Below are 25,152 nucleotides of genomic sequence, written 5' to 3'. Positions count from 1 at the left end.
ATTTGCCAGCCCTGGTAGAGAGAAAAGCTGACTGAGCACAGGACTTGAAGACATGAGTTTACCATTTAATCACCATCTCAACTAGAAGACGCAGGAAAGTTTCTTATGTCTGGCAGAGCTCTGATTTCTCCATATACATAACAGCATGGAACTGTGAAGATTAGGATTCAGCACATGTAGCTACCCAGTAATCAGTAAAGGCTCTAATTTCCTCCATTATATCAAATTATAGTTAATTTCTACCACTACACTCTTAACTTCAATTGAGTGAATTCAATATCAATTTAGGGAGTGTCTGAAATTTGCAAAGTACTATGCTAGCAGTGTTGAAAATGTAATACAAGAAAACCAAGTTTTCCCTACCTTGCTGGAGTTTAGTCTTGTGGGCTAGTAAGATTGTAATTTCATCCAAGAAAAGTTTGAACAAACCTGTTAAAAGGCTTTTCATTCACACAGCTATTTACCAGGACTCTTATATTTTAATTATTCCAAAGTGTTGGTTCATTCGTTTACTCAAAAAATATATACCAAGGGAGAGGTGTTTGGCCTAGCAATTGAGATACCACTTGGGATACCCGCACTCCATTTAATAGCACCTGGCCTTGAGTCCAACCTCCACTTCCAATTCTAGCTTCCTGTTAATGTGAATGCTGGGAGCCATTAAAATTATTAAAATTTAACATTTTTTATATTTAGGTACCTGCCAGCTATTGGGGAAAACTGAGTTCCAGGCTCCTAGCTTCAGCCTAGTCCAGTCCTGAACACTGTGCACATTTTGAGAGTGAACCAGCAGATCAAACATACCCCTCTCCCTCTTTTTCTCTCTCTCTCATTCTTTAAAAATATATATATTTAAATATTTATTGAGCACCAATAATGTGTTATGCCCTGCTCTGAGTGCTAAAAATAGGCTGTAAAATAATAGAGATAATCTTCCAACTCTAGTAAAATTTACATTCAAATGCATCGGTAGTGCTTTCTTCTTTTTCATATGCTTTGACAAAGCCAAGAAAATATTAACTGAACTAAAATTTACTGGCAGGTACTCCATGCAAGGCACTCTGCTGGGCACTGAGGATACAGGGCGCTTTCCCTCAGGAAGGCCACAGCCTAGCAGATCTGCTGAATAAAATTCATGTATTTATTCTGACAAACATAAAGATGGAGTTTAAAGGGTTAACCCAAACAAAGCATACAGCAGATAGGGGAGGGGAGGAGCTTGTGTTTTTCGTTGCCTGGAATGTCTATTTTTTTAAGAGAAAAAAAAGACATTTTGAAATTAACACACAATTATTCTTAGGTGTTTAAATTTAACTGAAAAGTGATCCCTGTTAAATATGAGTGGGAATAAGAAAGGGAGGGGATGTACAGTTTGGGACATGCTCAATCGGACTTGCCCCAAATGGTAGAGTTAGAAACATACCAGGGGATTCCAATTCAATCCCATCAAGGTGGCATGTACCAATGCCATCTCACTAGTCCAAGTGATCAGTTTCAGTTCACAATTGATCATAATAATAGGACTAAGAATCAAAGGGATCACATAAACAAGACTAGTGTCTGCTAATACTAACTGACAGAATTAAAAAGGGAGAGAATGATCCAACGTGGGAAGCGGGATACACAGCAGACTCAGAATGGCAGATGTCCTAAACAACACTCTGGCCTCAGAATCAGCCCTTAAGGCATTCGGATCTGGCTGAACAGCACATGAGAGTATTTTAGGCATGGAAAGCCAAGACACTCTGGCAAAAAAAAAAAAAAAACACCTAAATGAAAGATCTCTGCGAGTGAGATCCCAGTGGGAAAAAACGGGCCATCAAAGAAGGAGGTACCTTTCTCTGAAGGGAGGAGAGAACTTCCACTTTGACTATGACCCTGTCGGAGTTAGATCGAAGTGGGCAAACTCAAAAGGCTTCCATAGCTTTGGCAACTCACGACAAGAGCCTAGGATGGTTACTTACGTCATAAACAAGAGTGTAAATTGTTAAGTCAACACATCGGTGTCACTGTGCCCTTACTCCCCATGTAGGATCTCTGTCCTTAATGTGTTGTACATTGTGAATTAATGCTATAACTAGTACTCAAACAGTACGTTACACTTTGTGTTTCGGTGTGGGTATAAACTGTTGAAATCTTTACTTAATATATACTAAATTGATCTTCTGTATATAAAGATAATTGAAAATGAATCTTGATGTGAATGGAATGGGAGAGGGAGTGAGAGATGAAAAGGTTGTGTGTGGGACGGAAGTTATGGGGGGGGGGAACCACTGTAATCTAAAAGCTGTACTTTGGAAATTTGTATTTATTAAATAAAAGTTTTAAAAAATGTAAGAATTCACATAATTCCTAGATTTATCCAGAGCAATGGTCACTAAACTATAACCCAACACCACCAAATCTGGTGCACTGCCTATTTTTATAAATAAAGCTTTCTCAGCACATAGCCACACTTATATAGATACACTGATTATGGCAGCTTTCACACCACAGAGGAAGAGTTGAATGTGGCCTGCAACACCTAAAATAACCATCTGGCCCTTTACAAAAAGTGAGCCAATTACTGGTGTGCAGCAAACAAAACAGGAGGAGTTCAGAACCAAACTACTTCAAATCTAAGGCATTTTATATATACCCAAAGGCCAAAGGGATTAGAGAAGGAGTCTTAAGGAGAGGAGTAGATGATTAGACTTGTACTATAAGCACTGTATTCCATTCTGGCAAAGGAATTGAAAACAAGTTAGAGAAAAATCAAACAGGAAGCTCTCTGTCTCTGTTTCTGCCTCTCCATCATGATCACGTAGAGTAGGTAAGGAAAAAAATCACAGCCAAAAAATTCCACTAAAACACTAACTACTAGGATCAACAACCAAGTTTACCAAGATTGTGGGATACAAGATCAATACTTGAATACACAAATTCATTGGTTTTCTATATAGACCAGCAATGAAAACTCCAAAAAAAAAAGGATCATTAAGGAAGGAAATATATTCCGAATTTCAGACACTGCTATATTTTTCAAATAATTTTGTCATGTAAATGCTATTATTTACAGTATCCTTTTCTTTATTTAAAGTAAATAGAATTTTTAATCTAGTTTTATCATAACCACTACTCTCTGATACCACAGGCTCTTTCACACAAATTAAATTCAAATAAAAAAGACATGTGCAGTGGGCACTGTGGCAAAGCAGGTTAAGTCATCTGTTTCAACTACAGTGTGGTTTTTTTTTTTTTTTTTAAGATTTGTATTTGGCGCTGGCACTGTGGCATAGCGGGTAAAACCAATTTTCCTGCAGTGTTGGCACGCGACATGACTGTCGCTCTGAGTCCCAGCTGCTCCACTTCCAATCTGGCTCCCCACTATGGTCTGGGAAAGCAGTAGAAGATGGTCCAAGTCCTTGGGCCCCTGCAATCTGGTGAGAGACCTAGAAGAAGCTTCTGGCTCTGGCTTCAGATCAGTACAGATCCAGCCATTGTGGCCAACTGGGGAGTGAACCAGCAGATGGAGGACCTCTGTCTCCCCCTTTCTCTCTCTCTCTCTCTCTCTCTGTCTCTCTGCCTCACCTTCTCTGTGTAACTCTTTCAAATAAATAAATAAATCATTAAAAAATTTTGTATTTATTAATTTGGGAAGTACAGTTATAGACAGAGAGAGGGAGAGACAGAGAAAAAAGTCTTCATCTACTGGTTCACTCCCCAAATGGCTGCGACAGCCAGAGCTGGTATAGACCGAAGCTAGGAGCTTCTTCCGGGCCTCACAAGTGGGTGCAGGGACCCAAGCACTTGGGTCATCTTCCACTGATTTCCCAGGCACATTAGTAGGGAGCTGGATTGGAAGAGGAGCAGCCAGGACTGGAACCTCACCCACATGGGATGTTGGTGCCGCAAGCAGAGGCTAGCCTACTATATTACAGTGCCAGCCCCATTACTCTGTGTTTCTGATCTGGTTTCTTGCCAATATACCTGTAAGGCAGCAGATGATGGCCCAAGAACTTGGGACCCTACCACTCACATGGGATACCTGGATGAAGTTCCTGGCTCCTGGCTTCAGCCTAGACCAGCCTGGGTGTTGACGGCACTTCAAGAGTGAGCCAGCAGACGGATAATCTCAATCTCTCAATCAATCTCCCTCCCCCAGCCCTTCTCTCTCTGTCAGTGTTTCAAATAAATAAATCTTAAAAAAAAAAAAAAAAAGTGCATGTGTACCTAAGGCCATCATGCATAAACCTGCCACAGTTAGGAGGTACAGGGTAAATGGAATAAAGAATTCCATCTGCCATTGAGTGATACCCTGGTATCAAATTAAAGACAACAGTGACTGCTAACTGTGACGCAAGGTATGAGATGCCACAAGGAAGCTTTGCAAGGGCAGATGTTCTTGAATAAATGTGAACATTTAATGGTGTGTCTATCCTTATTACATGCCCCAGGTGAAATTATGCACAGTAGGGGGGCTGGCAGCATATGTTTTTCTTTAAAAATATGTATGTACATATTCTCTAGCCATTAATATATGTAAATATATATATGTAAAAAATATAAGTGTCAAGCAGAATTTAAAAGTTATACTAGCAAGGCTCTTGTTATTGTAGTCATCAAAAATCCAGGCACTTCAGCCAAATATCAATACTCTTAACTCCTATTTTTCTGTCTATGCTTACTTAACAAAATTCTGATTATCTAGCCTTCCCACAAAAGTCTGTTGAAACAAATGTCCTGGTTCATGTGAGTTAGTTTTCAAAATAAAGTATTAAATTGGTTCACTGATTTTTTTTTTAAACATTGATCTTTTGAGCTTGCTTAGCCCCTAAGGGTGATAACTCTCTACAAGTTGATAAATTCAGTTTTCTGTATCATCAAAGCAAACAGGCTAGAGTAACCTTGATAAAGAAATGTTAAGTAGTGGAAAACTGTTTCTAACTTTCAAATCCTGATGGCACAGACATGTGTTTTACTCACGTTGGTCATCCCCATCCTGCCCCCAGCCAATGCCCTAGAAGTCAGACAGGCATGGAGTATGCTTCCAAGAAATGCTTGGAGACACACACACACACAGATGCACACACCCCACGTGGCTAGACAAGAGAAGACGGGTCCTCACTCTGCACTCCTACAACTCTGTCATTCATCAATCTAGCTTCTGCTGTGCCCAGACTGTCCTCACATTGCTTCCCCACATTCTAGCAGCCACAACCAATGGAAGGAAATGGCAACTAAAATGAAATTTATTGCTATGCCCTCATTAGGGCAATTTCAAAAACAGGAAACTTATGTTAGTCACGATCTTATTCAGTCTATTAAATCCCCCAGAGCCTCAGCACAAGGCTCCTTAACAGAGCAGGGAAATCACAAGTGTAAGGATCAGAATCATCCATAGAGCCTTTTAACATAACAAATGCTAGGATCTCATCCCAAAACTACCTGATGAAGCCTTTCAATGCAGTACCTAGCTATGCTTGTTTTTGTTTTCATTTTTAATGTCAACAGGTGATTCTGTTGTCCATGCCTTATTGAAAACCTTTGGCTTGGCAGACAGAAAACACTAACACGGGTGGGCATTTGGCCTACCAGTTAAGACAACATTTGGGACATCCGCATGCCATATCAGAGTGGTTCATGTTCCGGCTCTGCTCCAGATTCAAGCTTCCTGCAAAATACACACCCTGGGAAGCAGCAGGTGATGACTCCAATAATTTGTTCTCTGACACACCCATGGGAGAATTAGACTGAATTCCCAGCTCCCAGCCTGACTCAGCCAGACTGCTGTAGGCAACTGAGAAGTGAACCAGAAAATGGGAGAGTTCTCTCTTTCTCTGCCTCTCAAACAATTTTTTTTACAAAATTAGAAAGTACTAATAAATAATTTAAATTTTTTAGATGTGTTTGCCCAGTTCCTTGCTTCAATCCACAGACTGAAGCACAATCATCACATGAAGACTTAATTCACCTGAATTCTTAATAAGTTTTAAGCAATTCCACTGCAGAAGCACAAGATATTCACTATATATCTACATGGTTCATTCTACATCCACCTTTTAACTTCATTTCATTGACTGTCTAATTTCTGAAACCAAATTCCCACTTACCATCCTAATACCAGCAGTTTAACCCTTGAAGTCTTGTTCAAATTAGCTCTCCCCAGTGTGAGTCCCAAGTAAGTCTCTGAGCCCTAGCTCACTCTTCACTGATGCCTATTAACTGCTGCTTGTCAGTGATCCCTGACAAGGGCTCTTACCATAATGCCTGCTGTAAAACTCCCCACCACAGTTTTCCTGTTTAATACTACCGATGGTCTATACTGGGCCTCTAGTGACTGGGAAGCTTACAAAAATGCCAACTGTATTACATACCCAGTGCAGTGCCAGATAAAGTCAATGATTTGCCTTCAGGTTACACAACTGAAAACAGAATTCAGGACCCTTGAATCCTAATTTGATACAGATCCTGTTCCAGAAAAAAAAATGTTTTTAATTTTCCTTTTACCTTTCAAACATAAGTGTTACTCATATAATAAGCTAAAGATAACTCATCAGTCTTGTTCTGACTCCACTCCCAAAAGTGAGACACAACCTGTATCAACCCTGGTATAAGAAGAAACTCAATCTAGCCAAGTTAACTTCTTAAAATTGCATTTCCAGAGATCTCTGCAACAAGGAGGTGGGGGCGAGTATAATAATAAAAGTAAAAACTATATTTCTTAAGATTAATGACAGTCATTGAAATAAATCTAAAGTTTTTGTATCAAGTTAAACAACAAAAACACTCATAGAAAGAGGAAGAGACTGATTTCCTATCTGAATAAACTGAAAAAAATATGAAGGTCTTCAAAGGCCACTGAAATGTGACTGTGACATAATGAGAACCAGCTCCTCCTGTCAAAGAATTTGCAAACATAAGAGCCATGGATGGAGTCAAAACTGACCTCCAAATTATTTCCTTTTTCAATGCTAGATAAAGAAGGGTCAAACTAATAAGGCCTCCAAAAAAAGTTTCTAGCACAAGTAAACTAAACAAATAATTGTGCTCTATTCTCTGCCACAAAACTGAAAAACCAACAAAACCATTCTCTTAGCAGGCAGCCAGCTGGGGACTAAGGACCAACCACGATGCCGCTGAGTCCGCCATGTCTACCACGGTCAGGTTCTGGATTAGCCGCCAGCCTTACAGGGAAGAACTAAAACACATCACAGAATGAAACTATGCCTTCTCAAGTTTCTGCCTAGCTAGAAACAAACATTTGTGAAACCAAAAGGTCAGTCTGTTAAGTTTAAGTCCCTTAACACACATCTAAAGACATTCATCTATCAAGACAATGAAGTGTCTCTTCATTCCTCTTCAAAAACTCCAACTATAACTTATGGAAAGAAGAAATTTTTCATGCTAGAGGAGAAACAGAGAGGCAAAATGAAAAACTCCTTAATACAAGGTCAACCCAACTACAGACATTCATACTTCTCAAGTACAATGCTGTACATTCATCTTTCCAAGACCAACAGCCTCTATATTTTCAAAGGCCAAATGCACCCTCACTGAAGTAGAAGACAATCAACAATGATCTTGAGTAAAGTATTCTTCCTTTTCTAGAAGCGATCCTTCATAAAATTATTAATCTTATCTAGGTAGGATTCATGAAAAATTTCCTAATGCAATTTATACCTAGCTGCTTCTCCAGCTCGCAATACAGTGATTCTTTTCACACATCAATGTCTGGAGTCCCACTGAATATATAAGACTTCAGGAAATAGAAGGCAATTTTATAACAACGTTATGACCATGATAGTCCACTGATTAGCTGCCAAAAGCAACTCAAAATCTAGACAGAACTTATATCTCACTTGAGAAAAATATTTGCCCATGCCATTGGGTAAACCTTTAAAATAGAAAATTCTCAACATTATCTTCTCCACAAGATAAAATGCAAACATCTGTAGGTCAACCTACATATCCCTAGATAGGGGTGCTGTATTAAGGAAAGATGATGGCTCCTCTCCATCATCAACTACCTCCTTTCCCATGTGTTTCCACGGGGCCGGCACTGTGGAGTGGTGGGCTAAGCCTCCCCTTACAGCACCTGCATCCCATATGGGTTCCAGTTCATGTCCTGGCTGCTCTTGTTCCAATCCCATTCTCTGCTATGGCTTAGGAAAGCAGTGGGAGATGGCCCAAGTCCCTGCACCCATGTGGGAGACCCAGAAGAAGCTCCTGGCTTCAGATCATCCCAGCTCCAGCCCTTGCAGCCATCTGGAGTAAACCAGCAGATGGAAGACCTTTGTCTCTGTCTCTCCCTCTCTCTGTAACTCTAGCTCTCAAATAAATAAATAAATAAATCTTTAAAAAATAAACAAAAAAAAGATGTTTCCTTCCATTTTGTGGCAATGACGTTACTATCATGTCACCTGAGAACTCATACACAAAACAAACATTGTGGAGTCACCATCCACCAACTCAGTACCGGCTGTTTATTTGTAGTATCACCTTTATCCCAGGCACGTAAAAGGACTCCTGCATTTACAATGCTTAAGGTTCTGTTTAGGGAAAATAAAAACCCAAATGAGATGACCTTATCACTGTTTATGGAGCATGGCCCTTTAACACTTCAGCATGCTGTTACTTTCAGGTACTCGCCCATCTCCTCTGAAACAAACAGCTTTCTAAAGACCGTGCTGTACTCCACCTCCCGAGCCTCCTCAGACCCGGACAGTCCCTATCAATAAGTGCTTAGCAGAATCCAATTACCTAATCATGCTTCCCAGTTCACTTTACTCCTGACTATAATCTGCTGTCAGGCAAACACCCTAGTTTATTATTCCCTGTGAATGTTGTCCCAAGTTCCTTCTGTACAATCTGTATTAGCCTAAAACAGAACTGGCTAAAAGCAAAAAGGGTTTAAATCATTCAAATTCTTGGTTTCTTCGTTTGTACAACGATGCCATATTTTATTAATCAATCATGGTACTTCCTGAAAGACTGTATGTAACACAATTGTCTTTCTTAATATATACTTGGGCAGCCTTCCTAACGAAGATAAAAGTGTTCATGAAAGACTGTTTAAAGAGCCCTTTTTATCTCTCTGACTCATTCATTTATTTATTACAGCTGCACTGAAATACGATTTACATTTATGAAATCCACATATGTGAAGGATCTTATGAGTAATAAATAAAACTGATTATAGCACTGGTTGCACAACTTTGTCTACTTATAAAAACCACTGAATTATACACTGAAAGTTTGTGTCATGGGTGGTTTCTCAAAAGGACAGCTTCTCTCAAGAAAGCAGGCATCTTCCTCTGTCTTGATTCTGCTAACATGTAAATGAAAGGATACAGGTAATTAACACCAAATACCATCCTGGTGTAATTACCAAGAAACTGCTGGGAATTCAAAACAAGTCAGATTTTGCTTATAAAAATTTGCAACAACATTAAGAACAGGATCTTTTTAAAAAGAGCTACAAATTGTCAAAATGAGTGCCACTTAAAATCAATATAGTAGGAAGCCTTCTATTTGAATTCAATGCACATTACTGGTGAATATGACTCTCAAAATAGACTGTAAATTCATGGAAGGCAGGGATTACATCTGAATCTCCACCAGCCAGCACAGAATCCACCACACTCTGCAAGCTTGGTATCATCTCCTCTAAGAACTCAGCAGGAATCAGGTTACTATTATTTAAGACCAAACCAATAAAGAGAACAAGAACAGAAAAGACAAGAAGGTGTTAAGGTGGAGATGGGAAAGGGGACTAAGCATGGGCTGAATATTTAAGGAGGATAAAATGCAATCATTGGGCTGTGAGAAAGGATATGTAGAAAAGAAAATGGGCAAAATCAGCACATCCAAAGAGATTATCTGAATCTCAATTAATCTTTATTTCATATTACCCAATTTACCACTTCAACTTCTCTTTTTCAATAATAGTTGCAGCATCAGGCAAAACAATGAATTTCATAAAACCCTGAGTTTGTATATTACCAATTTATCCCAACTCGACTCTGGCTGATTTACTTAACATTTATAAAATTCTTGTAGATAACAAGTATCACAAGCTCGCATTACTAGAAACTGAAAATAAGTAAAAACGTGATGAATATTTCAGTTTCTTTCATTTAGAAAAGACCACATAATGGGAACTATAAACAACCTAGCAAAATTTCCATCATATATAACAGAGCATTTACACATCTTCATTCAGAAACATTAATGCACTCATTTATCTATAAGCTGACTGCTATCCAGGATTGTACAAGACTGAAAAATCAAGAATGAACCTTCTTTGGATTTGAGAATATATTTAATTTTCCAAAAGCCTTACTTCAATACAGTATGCCTATGCAAAAACATCTTCAACTGCTGAGAAGAAATGAAGGAGCAAGGGTGTGGCACAGTGCTTAAGCCGCTGCTTTTGACATCTGCAGTTCTGATTTTCGTTCTGCTACTCTACTCCCAACCAGCATCCTGCTCATGTGTAACCATGAGGGAAAAGACAATGGCTCAAGTACCTGGATTCCAGCCAGCCATGTGGGAGCCACACACTGAGTTCTGGACCCCAGGCTTCAGCTTCACGAGACCTGGCTGTCACAGGCATTCAAGGGAGTGAACCAAAGGATGAAAGATCCTATTCATCTGTCTGTTGTCTGTCTCTTTGCCTTTCAAGTAAAAATTAAAATAATTTTTAAAAAGAAATGTAATCTGACTTACAACAAAGTGTGTAATGCAGTGTAATTCATTCGGTGTACTGTAGTTTCAAACCTAACAGATCCCCAAGTGACTCTCACCTGCTCTCTGAATAATGCTAGGAAAAAAACAATGAAGTACTGATTTTTGTAATAACTCAAGAAAATGGAGTATTTGTATAAAATAAACAAAGAAAAAAGGCCCAGGATTAAATATATAAAAACCCTACTTAAAGGGACAACAAGGGCATGCACTGTAGGTTAAGCTGCTGCTTGGGACCCATACATCCCATAGCAGTGCCTGGGATGAAGTCCTAGCTCCTCAGCTGCCAGTGTGCATCCTGGGAGGCTGCAAATGATGGCCACGTCCTTGGGTCCTTCCCACCCATATGAGAGACCCAGGTGCAGTTCTTGGCTCCTGGCTTCAGCCTGGCCCAGCCCTAGTTATTCTGGGCATCTGGCAAGTGAACTAGTGGATGGAAGATCTCTCTTTGTCTCTGCCTCCCTTGTTCTCTCATTCTGCCTTTCAAATAAATGAATATTTTAAAATAAATAATAAATAAAAGGGACAATAAAAGCAAAATGAAACAAAAATATAGGAAAGTAATAAAAAGTGGGAAAAGAAAAAGGAAAAAGAAAAATTGAAAAATGAAATAAAAACATTTTTGGCCGGCGCCGCGGCTCAATAGGCTAATCCTCCGCCTTGCGGCGCCGGCACACCGGGTTCTAGTCCCAGTCCGGGTGCCGGATTCTGTCCCGGTTGCCCCTCTTCCAGGCCAGCTCTCTGCTGTGGCCAGGGAGTGCAGTGGAGGATGGCCCAAGTCCTTGGGCCCTGCACCCGCATGGGAGACCAGGAGAAGCACCTGGCTCCTGCCTTCGGATCAGCATGGTGCACCGGCCGCAGCACACCAGCCGTGGCGGCCATTGGAGGGTGAACCAACGGCAAAAAGGAAGACCTTTCTCTGTCTCTCTCTCTCACTGTCCACTCTGCTTGTCAAAAAAGGAAAATAAAAATTTTTTCTTCTATACTCAGGAAATTAAGAGTTACTTATCCAAGATGCCTACAGAGGTAGCATTACCAATCGGCAAAGTTCTTATACTAGATGTTGTGGCTTTTTTTTTTTTTTTTTAAGATTTATTTATTTGAAAGGCAGAGTTACAGAGAGAGAGAGAGAGAGAGAGAGAGAGAGAGACTTCCCTCCACTGGTTCACTCCCCAAATAGCAGCAACAACTAGAGCTTGGCTGATCCGAATCCAGGAGCCAAGAGTTTCTTCTGGGTCTCCCATGCAGGTGCAGGGGCTCAAGGACTTGGGCCATCTTCTACTACTTTCCCAGGCCATAGAAGAGAGGTAGATTGGAAGTGGAGCAGCTGGGACTGGGTGCCGGCACTGCAGGAGGCAGCTTCACCCGCTACACCACAGCACCGGCCCTGTTGTGGCTTTTTACAAAGATGCACACTACATACTCCTTGCCTTCACCTATCTGAAATTCTAATTGGAGTTAATGGTTATGTCTATCTGTGCTACTTTAACAAAATACCTGAGATTGGGTAATTTTTAAAAGAACAGTTATTTATATTTCACAGTTCAATTCCACCCACTTTTTGAATTTCAGCTCCTGATTTTTGTGGGTTTTTTTTTTTTTTTTTTTTTGCCTGACCTCAGGCAATTTCAGGCATTTGGGAGTGAACTAACTGTTGCAAGCTTTCTCTGTAACTATCTCTCAAATAAATTTTAAAAAATTTAATTTATTTGAGCTGGGCACTCCCTCCAGGTCTCCTTTGTGAGTGACAGGAACCTAGTCACTGAAGCCGTCCCTACTATCTCCCAAGGTCCACATTAGCAGAAAGCTGTAAAAAGGAGCCAGCGCTGGAAATTGAACCCAACTAAGCCAAACACCACAGAAAACTGAAATTCAAAAAGAAAAGTGTACCTACATGCTAGGGAAATGAGACACAAAGTGCAATAAAACAACAAAATCAGGGGCCGGCACTGTGGCATAGTGGGTAAAGCCACTGCCTGCAGTGCCAACATCCCATATGGGTGCCAGTTTGAATCCTGGTTGCTCCACTTCTGATCCAGCTTCTGCTATGGCATGGGAAAGCAGTGGAAGACAGCCTAAGTCCTTGAGTCCCTATACCTGCATGGGAGACTCAGAAGAAGCTCCTGGCTCCTAGCCTTGGATTGGCGCAGGTCCAGCTATTGCAGCCAATTAGGGAGTGAACCAATGGATGGGAGACTTATCACTCTCTGCCTCTGCCTCTCTGTAACTCTGCCTTTATTTATTTATTTAAATAAATAAATGAATCTTCAAAAACAACAACAACAAAATCAAGCTAAATTTACCCTAAAAAAATCTTAAAAGATCAATGAGCAAAGAGCTTATGGCACTAAAAAGATGTAGGCATAAAGAAACAGGTCATAGTCAACAGAAGTCAAACCAGCAATCAAAGTGGCATGGATTCAATACAGGCATGGTCAAGGCTTGGGAAATTGACAACCAGGAGCTGAGTATGTTAAAGTAAAACAAACATAATCCCTTTTTAACAACATAATTCAAATTCAAGACTTAATGCAGTTATGCACAGAAACTACAAGTTCTGAAATACTAAAACATTACAGGACTCTATTTTACACATAAAGTTGACAAAAAAATCAAAACAGTATGATTTTTTATGCTTGCAATTTGTTTTAATATAAGAAAATGTTTGTGAATACTTGTAACATATACAATTATATTCTATTTTATAAAATGTTAAGATCTTTAATTTTGCATATGAATACTCAACTATATCTCATAAAACAAAGGTCTACTCAGTTCTAATTATGCACATTAGTATTTGTAATATTTAAAATAGCCAGAATTTTGAAATCGATTTTCAAATTTCTTACGGATAAAATGATTACCTTTTCTAGACAGAAGGCATAAAAAGCAAAAGGAACAAATGGACAGTGTATGCATAGTACTACATTCATCAAATCTAAGCAATAACTATGTTGACCAACTCCTAAACATTTACTATGTGCTGGATTTTGGATATTTAATTCTCAAAACAACCAGTGGCTCAAATAATACTCAATGCCTTTTCTCCCTTTTTAAGAGAGATTATTTAAATGTTTATTTTGATAGCCGGCGCCGTGGCTCAATAGGCTAATCCTCCACCTTGCGGCGCCGGCACACCGGGTTCTAGTCCCGGTTGGGGCGCCGGATTCTGTCCCGGTTGCCCCTCTTCCAGGCCAGCTCTCTGCTATGGCCAGGGAGTGCAGTGGAGGATGGCCCAGGTGCTTGGGCCCTGCACCCCATGGGAGACCAGGAAAAGCACCTGGCTCCTGGCTCCTGCCAGGATCAGCGCGGTGCGCCGGCTGCAGCGGCGGCCATTGGAGGGTGAACCAACGGCAAAAGGAAGACCTTTCTCTCTCTGTCTCTCTCTCACTGTCCACTCTGCCTGTCAAAAAAAAAAAAAAAAAAAAAAAAAAATGTTTATTTTGATATAATGGGAAAGCAGAGCAACGGGGAGGGGGGTGGTGAGAATCTTCCATCAGCAGATTCATTCCCCAAATGGCTATATTAGGCAAAGTTGGCCCAGGCTGAGGCATGTGTAAAGAATTTCTTCTGGGTCTCCCACATGGGTGGCATGGGCCCAGCACTTAAGCCATTATCTGCCACATCCCAGGATGCGTTAGCAGGAAGCTGGACCAGAGCAGATTAGCTAGGACTCAAACAGGGATTCCAATACGGGATGTGAGCATCCCAAGTTGCAGCTTGACCTACTGTTCTAAAACAATCACTCCAAAAGAGATTATTAACAGAACATTGGAGACCGTCCAGAAATGAAAAATATAGCAATTGAAACTAAAAACATGAAAACTAGTTTAAGAAAGAGATAAGACCAAAAAAAGAATTAGCAAAATGGAAATGTATTAGCAAAAATTAACCAGAATACAGATATATTTTTAAATAAATGTGTAGCAGCAATTCATTATATTTACAAAAATCTCAAAAAAGTGTTTCACACTATTGCTTTATTAAGCATTTGGATTTACATAGAAAAAAAATCAAAATAATCTTTTACATCTTTTTCAACAAAATGAAAGAGGGAAAAAGGATAGAATGAGAAAATTAAAAGTGATTAAAAGAAACCCAACACAGGCCGGCGCCGTGGCTCAATAGGCTAATCCTCCACCTTGCGGCGCCGGCACACCGGGTTCTAGTCCCGGTCGGGGCGCCGGATTCTGTCCCGGTTGCCCCTCTTCCAGGCCAGCTCTCTGCTGTGGCCAGGGAGTGCAGTGGAGGATGGCCCAGGTGCTTGGGCCCTGCACCCCATGGGAGACCAGGAAAAGCACCTGGATCCTGGCTCCTGCCATCGGATCAGCACGGTGCGCCGGCTGCAGCGGCGGCCATTGGAGGGTGAACCAACGGCAAAGGAAGACCTTTCTCTCTCTGTCTCTCTCTCTCACTGTCCACTCTGCCTGTCAAAAATAAAAAATAAATAAATAAATAAATAAATAAAAAAATAAAAAAAAAAGAAACCCAACACCTGAAAACAGACATTCCACAGAAAACAAAGAAAACAGTTGAGAGGAAATGATTTGAAGAATTTTCTCAAATGTGAGGAATCCAAACTAAGAAGCCAACAAAATGGATATTAATATACCGACTCCAATTCATAACACGCTCAAATACCAGGACAGTGGTGGAGGAGGAGGGGAGCTGAGAGAGAAATAGAAGCGTTTGAAGCTAGAATATTAGAATTCTCAAGAGCAACACTGGAAGAAAATAGAGCAATACCCTCAAAATTCTTGGGGAAAATTACTTCTCGCCTACAACTCTATCGCCAAACTATCAAATGAGTATGACGTTAGAATAAAGACATTTTCAGAAAGGCAAGGTTGCAAAATATACCTCCCATGAACCTTTTCTCGTGAGGATATGCCCCACCAAATTAGTGAAATAAAGAAAGAAAAACAGATCGAGGAAACAAGTCACACAACAAAAGAGAAATAGAAAAGCAACTCTCAGGATGCAGGTGAAATGAAATTCTAAGACAACAGCAATGCAGGTGTAAATCTAAACTAGAGCAGATTACAAAGTTCTGAGGCCTCACCTTCAAGAAACAAAGTTACAGAATACTAATGCACATGATGTGCTGAAGAGAGAATGAGACTAAGGGGACTGAGTGTAGGGGTAAATCCGTGACAAGTATATTGAAAAACTTGACAAATTAAAAAATTAAAAAACAAAGGGTACAAATATCCCAGTTCACGGTCACCAGGTAGGTCTTACTACAGCTCCAAAACTGCATGATGCAGCACTCACTGTTATGTCATTGACCTCACTTTATTATTCTACCTCTCAATCTGTTCCAACCACACTGGCCTCCTGGCTATTTCCAGAAAACAGCAAGCACACTCCCACCTCCGGGTTTCTGCTTTGGCTTATTTCCTCTACACAGGACATTCTTCTCCCAGATATCCAAATAATGAGTACCCTCACTTCCTGCAGGTGTCTGTGCAAAAGTGAGAGTCACCAGGCCGCTCTATTTAAAGTGTAAGCTGAGCCAGCGCTGCGGCTCACTAGGCTAATCCTCCGCCTTGCGGCGCCGGCACACGGGGTTCTAGTCCTGGTTGGGGCGCCGGATTCTGTCCCGGTTGCCCCTCTTCCAGGCCAGCTCTCTGCTGTGGCCAAGGAGTGCAGTGGAGGATGGCCCAAGTCCTTGGGCCCTGCACCCCATGGGAGATCAGGAGAAGTACCTGGCTCCTGCCATCAGATAAGCACGGTGTGCCGGCCGCAGCGCGCCAGCCGCGGCGGCCGTTGAAGGGTGAACCAACGGCAAAGCAAGACCTTTCTGTCTCTCTCTCTCACTGTCCAAAAATAAATAAATAAAGTATAACCTGAACCCTATTCTTTCAACCCTCCACTGTCCATTTCTGATCACTTTTTTTCCCATAGCTCTTGTCAGCTCTTCACATTCTTTATGACTATCGTTTCTTGTCATCACCACCTCTAGAAGTTCCATAAGGAAGACATATCTCGAGCACCTGGATACACACATGGCACAGAGTAGGAAATCAATTAAATGTTTCCTGAATGAATGAGAATGAGCAAATTAGCTCCCTGCTAATGTGCCTGGGAAAGCAGCAGAAGGCAGGCCAAGGGCTTAGACCCCTGCACCCATGTGGGAGACCGAGATGATGTTCCTGGTCCTGGCTTCAGCCTGGTCCAGCCAGGGCTGTTGTAGCCAACCAGGGAGTGAAACAGTAGATGGAAGAATTCTGTGTCTCCCCCTCTCTAACTCTGCCTTTCAAATAAATCTTTTTAAGAAAGTAACAAAGTGAACCTTTAGATACACACAAAAAAAATCAAAGACATGAATGGGGCTGGCTTTGTGGCACAGTGATTCAGCTGCTGTCTGCAACGCCACCAATCCCACAGATCCTTGCTGCTATACTTCTGATTCAGCTTCCTGCTAATGCACCTGGGAAAGCAGCTGAAAATGGTCCAAGTATTCGGGCACCTGCACCCCTGTGGGAGACCTGGATGGAGTTTCAGGCTCCTGACTTCAGCCTGGCTCAGCCCCAGCCAACATGGCCATTTGGGGAGTGAACCAGCAGAGATGTAAGATCTCTATCTTTCCACCTCTCCCTCTCTTTCTGTCACTACGTCTTTCAAGTAAATAAATCTTTAAAAATATATAAGAATTAAGTGATATAGTTAAGAGCAATTTCTGTGGAAAGCAATAAAGTGGGTGAAACAGTATTAAGAACTATTTAATATTTCAAATATTAGGCAGATGTTACTCATGAAAATGAAAGAAAAATATTTAAAGAAAAGACACTTCTTGAGAAAATATTCATCATATAATAAGCCCATAATTAATATTCAGATTGAACAAAATGTATCAAGGCCAGCCATCCATTAAAAAGATAAAATACAAAAAGCATTTCACGAATGAGGAAATAAGAACAGCCAATACCATATGAAAAGTTGTTCAATTTCATCATAATCAGAGAAATGCAAATTAAAATCACAGTAAGATACTATTTCACATCTACCAAATCAGTCAGTATTTAAGTCTCACATAAATTTCATTATCAAGAATACTAATAAGAATGTGAAACAAGAAAAATTTCCATTCACCACTGATGGGCATTATAAATCGGTACAACTGGGAGACATCTGATATTATCTAGTAAAGTTGAAAATGTACTGTCCAACAAATTCAGCAATTCCACTCCTACTGTGTATCCTATAGAAATGGCACAATAATCTTTACCACAGTACTATTTCTATTACCACAAAAAAAAAAAAAAAACTGTAAACAAAACAAATACCCATCTAAGGGAGAATGGATAAACAAACTGCATATTTTCCATAAACTAAAAATGTCCACATAGTTAAAAATGAATGAACTAGAGTAATATGCATCAAAACACAAGTCCCAGGGTGCAGGCATTTGGCTTTGTGGTTAAGACACCAGAAGGAACACTGCCTTCCTTCATCAGAGTATTTAGATTTCAACTCCCAGCTCTGGCTCTTGACTCCATCTCCTGTCTCCTGGGAGGCAGCAGTGATGATTCAAGTAACAGGGTTCCTGCCAGCCATGAGTGACCTGCTGCCCTAGTCTCCAGATTCAGCCCAGTTAGGGGCCACTGTGGATATGGGGAATGAACCAGTAAATGGGAGCTTGCTGTCTCTCTCAAATAATTAAATAAAAATTTTAGTAAACATTTTTTAAAAAAGACAAAGTCCCAAAGCAAGATAGGTATGTCTTCCATGTGACTCCATTTATATTAATTCAAAATGGCAACATTAAATATTGGTAAGTGGTAACAATATAAAGAAAACAAGAGTGGCTGGCATTGTGATGTAGATTGTTGAGCCTCTGCCTGTGGCACCGGCATCCCATGTGGGCTCCAGTTCATGTCCCAGCTGCTCCTCTTCAGATCCAGCTCTCTGCTAATGGCCTGGGAAGGCAGTGGAGGATGGTCCAAGTGCTTGTGCCCCTGAACCTGCATAGCCCTGCAGCTCTGCCTCTCAAATAAAAATACATAAATCTTAAAAAAAAAGGGAGGGGGGATAATAAAAAATTCAGGACAGTAGTTATCTCTAGGAGGACAGAGGATAGCATCAGGAGAGAGCACAGGGTTCTTGAGTGCATGAGTGTACGTGTGTATGCTTATATGTATTCTTTAAAATTCTAAACCAGAAAACACAGACCTATGACCGTATGGAATACAAAACTTGAATGCATTTCAGTCAAAAAGACTTAAACAGATTGAAACTAAAAGAGTTTATGAACTTAATAGATACAGAGTAAGTCCCAAAATTCAGTATTGACATTTAGGTTTACTAAAATTTGACATTCTACCCATTTAGAAAAACAGCCAGCTTGACTAACTTAAATGCATATAACTTTCACTCTCAAATAACAAAACTAAAGAGAAGTTTTAACTTAACTTGCTATGAAAAAAATGCAAAGGTTCTCAGTAACCCTCCATGTAAAAGACAATACATGGAAAAGTAGTAAATGTAGTATAGAAGCAGTATATGTATGAAGAGTGGGATACAGGTGTGGGACGGACCTGTGCAACAAATAACCCAGCCCTCACTTGCAAGGAAAGAAAGGAGAAGGAAGTCACAACTACTGTGGCCCTTCCATGTGAAGAACATACAGAACTTTATTAATTCTCTCAATAATGCTATGAGCTACAGATGGTATCCACTTTATGAATGAGAAAAAGGATCTAAATGGTTGAGAGAGAAGCAGAAATTCCTCAGAGAATATTCCCAGTGCCTCATCTGGCTCCCAGAAGCTCAGTCAGCCAGATAAGCATGAACTATCAGAAAATAACTACAATATCACAAATATTAAAGAATAACTATTCACAAGAGGAGGAAATGAAGAAGCCAAAGTAAGAATCAAAATTGACACTTTCTTCTCTGAATCCTTGCCAAGGTTTCTAATCCATTTAATATTCCTCTAAATAAGAGAACCAGTGGTTGCTTACCTGTGACCAGGATGGTAAATAGCTGTGTTGATTCCACAAGGATAATGACTACTGAAACTGAAACTGTGACTCTCTTGGTAGCTCTGATGTGTTCCAACACTAGATTTAAAAAGTTTAATGAGAATTAAATACCACTAACCCACAAAGAATGTCACTTAAATACCCAATAAAATGTCTATAATTTAAAAGATATCCACCACCAAATATTGTTGAAGCTGTTAACCAGATTTATGAGACACTACAGTGGGAATGGAACTGATATAATCACTTAGGTTAAAAAGTATGGTAGCTTCTTGTAAAAATAATTTATATCTATTCTATTACCAAGCAATCCCACCTGAAAATATTAACCCAAGATATTAATCCAAGAGGAATGAAACTGTATATCCTTAATGTCTTGTTCAGGAATGGTCAAAATAGCTTTATTCACAATGGCCCAAAACTGGACATTTGGGGCTCAGTCCATCAACAGAAGAATAAATAACAAACCATGAGATACTCATACACTGAAACACTGATCAGCAATAAAAATGTTAATAACAAAGTGTTATTCTAAATGAAAAAAGACTTAAATAAAAAGTACATAGTATATTATTCCATTAATGTGAATTATTAGGACAAAATTCATCTTTAATAAAAACACATTAAACAGTAGCTGTTCCAGAGGTGCATGTGGAAAGAGATTTACTGGGAAGGGGACACAAGAATTTCAACTGAACAAAGGTATCTGGGATAACTCACCAGTTGGTAAAAATAACATCTGTTGTATTTCACTATATGCAATTTTAACTAAAAAAAAATACTATATGATACATATGCTAAAGTATGTATGATAGCAGCAGTTTACTTTGAAATACATTTAAAAATAAGACTTTTTGTTTAGCTGGGTGGGTAGGATAGAAATGTGATACAGCAGATCCAGCAAGTTAGTAAAATCCCAATTGTAGGAATTCAAGTGCAAGGATATGAGTATTCACCCCAATTCGTTCAAGTCTCATATTACATTTACAATTTTTCATAATAATACACTAAAGGAAACGATGAAATAGAAAACTTGACACTAAACCAGAGAAATGAATATTATTTCAAATATGACTTGCCAAAATATTTTTTACCTTACAAGGTAACTTCTAAGCTCTCCTCGGTAATTGATGACCAAGAGTTCTGCAGACCACTGTGCACTTGCTTTGTATTCTAAAAATATTAACCCAGCAATGGCATAGCTCAAATCACCTACAAAACTAGATGCCTGCAAAAAAGGTGAATAGAAGTTACTCTGAAAAGACATATAGATAAAAGTAAACACATGCATAATTAGAAAATATCCAATACACTGACTCTGCCAAGGATACTGTAAACCAGATTGTCCTGGAATTGCTCTAAATCTCAACAGTCATGCAGGTCAGAGTGCTGAGAACAAGACACCCAGGTCTAGACCTCCCAACCACAACCCCAGGCTGGAACTAAAACAGCCTCCCTGAGTGAGATGTTCACCAAAATTAGTAAATTTCTATTCAAATGGTACAACCATTGCAAAAAGGAAAGAAAAAAAAAAAAAGGAATGCCACCATTCAGCCTGAGAGAACTCTGAGGAGCTGTTCCAGATGCAAGCTTTCAAACATGAATTTCTGCTACTATACTTTCCAGTTTCCTAATCAGCAACTTACAGAAAAGGGCACTTAAAAACACTCAACCAATGTCAACCTTTTGCTATTAACTAATTATCAGGCTGCACTGCTAATGAGCTGAAGGCCTGAGTACCTGGGGAAACACACATAATAGTTGTCATCCTTGAAGAGAATCAGAATATGTCACCCTAAAATATGCCATTGTGGTGTAAGGATTATTTTAAGCTGAAGGCAACTGAGAATCAACAGATTCAGGAAACATTCTCAGTCCTCCTTTTTCTGCCTAAAAACAAGAAATTAAATTCACTATGTGAAACGGCCCCTCTGCACCTGGAAGAGGAGACAGATGTCACCAGACTGTGAGTGACACCAAACGAGTGCTTAAACAGACCTATTCATTAACTCTTATCTTCATTTCTTTCTCACTCCTAATCACTCTCTCCCAATCCACTACCTGTGAAGCCAAAACTCCCTTTCCCTTTGTTTAGCTACTTCTTTGCAATCTCTCTCTTTACTGAAATGCTACATGAGCCTCAAGCAGAACTGCTTCTTTGAATTTTCATTTCTTTTCAAAGTCCATGCACTTAAAAATATTAACATAAATAATAATTGCACGTTTTTTCTTCCTATTAATCTGTCTACCGTCACTTTATTTTTTTTATTTATTTATTTATTTATTTATTTATTTATTTTAAAACTCAGAGCTACAGAGACAGAGTATGGATCTTCCATCCGCTGTTTCAATCACCAGATGGTTACAACTGCCAGTGCTGGGCCTGGGCAAAGTCAGGAGCCAGGAGCTTCTTCCAGGTCTTTCACATGGGTGGCAAGGCCCAAACCCTTGGGCCATCTTCTGCTGCTTTTCCCAGGCCACCAGCAGGGAGCTGGATCGGAACTGGAGCAGCCAGGACTAGCACCCATATGGGAAGCCTGCGTCACAGCTTACTCACTACACCACAACGCTGGCCTCTCTACTGTCACTTTAATTTGTAGGCTCCCAGCTACTAATTTGAAGAGGGTAGATGAAAAGTTCCTCCTCTCAATATACTTAACTGCTCCTCAACCACACAAACACTTAAAAGGTGGCTTGTCTGAATTGAGATACACTATAAACATAAAAATACACATCATGTTTCAAAGACTTAATATGAAAGAATGTAAATTATTTTACTAATAGTATTTTATACTGATTACATGTTGATATGATAATATTTGAAATATATTAAAATGATTAATTTTCCAATTTTTTACTGTGGCTACTAGAAATTTACAATTACACTTGATCACATCTATCAGTATAGTTTTCATTACACTCCTACTAGACAACACTAGCCTAGAAAACAGAAAACAATAATCAAACTCCTTAGTTTGGTTTTCTAGGACTTTTATAACGTGTATGAGCCCAACACAGGTTTCTGAGTTTTTCTGATCTCTGCTACTGAATGAAAATCATCTTTCGGCTAGAGTTGCCAGCCCCAACTTCTCATTGGATTCAGCTGAAAAGGCTATGAACAACACGACTGCCCAAACCCCAATCAGATCCATTAAATCAGAAGTTCTGTGGGTAGAATCAGAGCAGAGTCTGAGCAGAAGAATTTGCTTTAGTTTTTATTTTTTTTCCTCTTCTTTATAGAACTCCCCAGATGATTCTAAAATGAAGTCAGAGGTAGAACTCCTGTCCTACCTGCCCCTGTATCTTGTTCATTTGAGGAAAGAGGATGCAATCTGAAAGCACTAGATTCCTAGAAAGACACTTATTCACAACTGCCAGGAGGAAGGCACTGAGCTCCCCCTCAATCTCAGCTTTCCAAACTGTAAAACCAGGACAGTATCTAACCAAACTGCCCAAAGGGTTGTTGTGACTATTAAATGAGAATGTATATCACAGTCATTAATAAAGACTATACAAATACATATTATTGCTGCCATTACTTTCTCCACTCTTCCTCTCATGATGGCCCACTGACTTCTTCCCCTCACTGGAACTTTATAACAACTTTCTAAATTCTCTTTATAGTCTTTACTTACTACCAGATGATTTACTTGCATAGGACATTACAAAATAGAAAGGACTAGGGAAGGCATTTGGCACAGAGGTTACCATGGCTACTTGGGATACCTACATCACATAGGAGACTGCCTGCCTGAAGTCCCAGCTCATCCCCTTCCGAAACAGCTTTCTGCTAATGTGCACCCAGGAAGGCAACAGTCACGGCTCCCACAGATGGGTCCCTGTCACCACCTGGCAGGCCCACACCGAATGCCAGGCTCCTGGTTCCACCTGGCCCAGACCCAACTTGAGCAGGCATCTGGGGAGTAAACCAGCAGATGGAGGTATCTGTCTGTCTGTCTCTCTGCCTTTCAAATAAAATAAACATTCTTTATCAAAATAAGTCACTTTCTACAAAAAAACAAAACAGAATAAATATTGCAAAGATATAGGTCTCTAGGTGTTGAGCACCTTAAGTTCACAGCTTATTATTCTGATTTATATTTCCCCTCTCTCCACATTCACTCTTTCAAGCACCTATACAAAAATAAAAGGCATGGGAGCAGCTGAAAAGTCACTGTCAGTCGAAGGTGTGTACACACCGGGCAGATGACGAAGAGCTCGCTTCCCACGAGATCAAACACCCGCACCGTTCCTGTGCTTTCAGCATAAGCCAGCAGGGTACAATCGTAACTCCATGCTACACGTCGCCACTGGGGTTTCGGGTCTTTCGGAACTAGAACAGAAAGAAGAAAGAACTGATAACAATATGTAGTATTTAACATGCTTAGTAACTGCAATTTAAGTAAGCACTCAGCTATATTAAATACCACTTCATCTCTTAAGGATCTCCAATGCTTCACTCAACAGAAAAGAACAGCTCCCAGAAACCCATTTCAAGAGTGGGAAACAAACGATGGGAAACTCGGCTCCATTTTCTTCACAAGCAAACCCTGCTGCTACTGATGAATGTTGCTGAAATCCTGGAATAATACACCTCAAAATATTTATGAAGTTAAGACAGAACATATTTCAGAGAACGGGCAGAAAATAATTGCAACCCAGTTAAGTTCAGCCCTTCCTAATGTAAAAAATGAAAATTTCAACTGAAATCTCTTAAATATATGAAATATCAATGCAAAGAAGATACTGATATGAGACTGCCTTCACCAGGTTAGATTGACCCAACAATGGTGTCACCTGATGTCCAAGCTCACAAAACTCTTGCTTTTTCTCCATTCCCTTCCTGAAAATTCTCCATCTTATGCTTTCATGGTGGGTCTGACTGTATTGTTTTTTTGTTTTTAAGATTTATGCATTTATTTGAAAGTCAGAGTTACACAGAGAAGGAGAGGCAGAGAGAGAGAGAGAGAAAGAGAGATCGATCTTCTATCCGCTGGTTCACTCCCCAGATAGCCACAACCACCAGAGCTGTGCTGATCTGAAGCCAGGAGCCAGGAGCTTCTTCCAGTTCTCCCACGTGGGTGCAGGAGCCCAAGGACTTGAGCCATCTTCTACTGCTTTCCCAGGCCGATAGCAGAAAGCTGGATGGGAAGTGGAGCAGCCAGGTCTCGAACCAGAGCCCATATGGGATGCTGGTGCTTCAGGCCAGGGCATTAACCCGCTGCTCCACATCGCCGGCCCCTCATTGTGGCCAGTAATAAAGCCTCTGCCTTCCCAAGACTGGAGTACCAGAATGGTTTTGTGCACAATAGGCAGCACACCTACCTCATTTGGTAACAGTTTGCTGACACAGCATTAGAGAGGAAACGTGGGAAGCTAGCACTGTGGCACAGCAAGGTAAGTCACAGCCTGCAACACCAGCATTCCAAATGAGCAC

The 25,152-nt window shown here is 40.2% G+C and overlaps 1 protein-coding gene across 4 annotated transcripts in view; it reads right to left on the bottom strand.

Annotated features, from left to right (window-relative positions):
- NBAS (NBAS subunit of NRZ tethering complex) overlaps positions 1-25,152 on the bottom strand; it is a 461,789-nt gene that overhangs the window by 406,484 nt on the left and 30,153 nt on the right. For all 4 annotated transcript variants that reach the window (XM_070069748.1, XM_070069749.1, XM_070069751.1 and 1 more), the window contains exons 7-9: positions 23,915-24,048; positions 20,810-20,943; positions 19,695-19,793 (exon numbers count right to left, since the gene is read on the bottom strand). In XM_070069748.1, coding sequence (XP_069925849.1) covers positions 19,695-19,793; positions 20,810-20,943; positions 23,915-24,048 — 367 coding nt within the window. The remainder of the gene's footprint in view (positions 1-19,694; positions 19,794-20,809; positions 20,944-23,914; positions 24,049-25,152) is intronic.

The sequence above is a fragment of the Oryctolagus cuniculus genome, chromosome 2 (assembly GCF_964237555.1).
Source record: "Oryctolagus cuniculus chromosome 2, mOryCun1.1, whole genome shotgun sequence".
Taxonomy (NCBI): Eukaryota; Metazoa; Chordata; class Mammalia; order Lagomorpha; family Leporidae; genus Oryctolagus; species Oryctolagus cuniculus.
The sequence above is the reverse complement of the archived record's forward strand: the minus strand, read 5'-3'. Positions and strand labels throughout refer to the sequence as shown.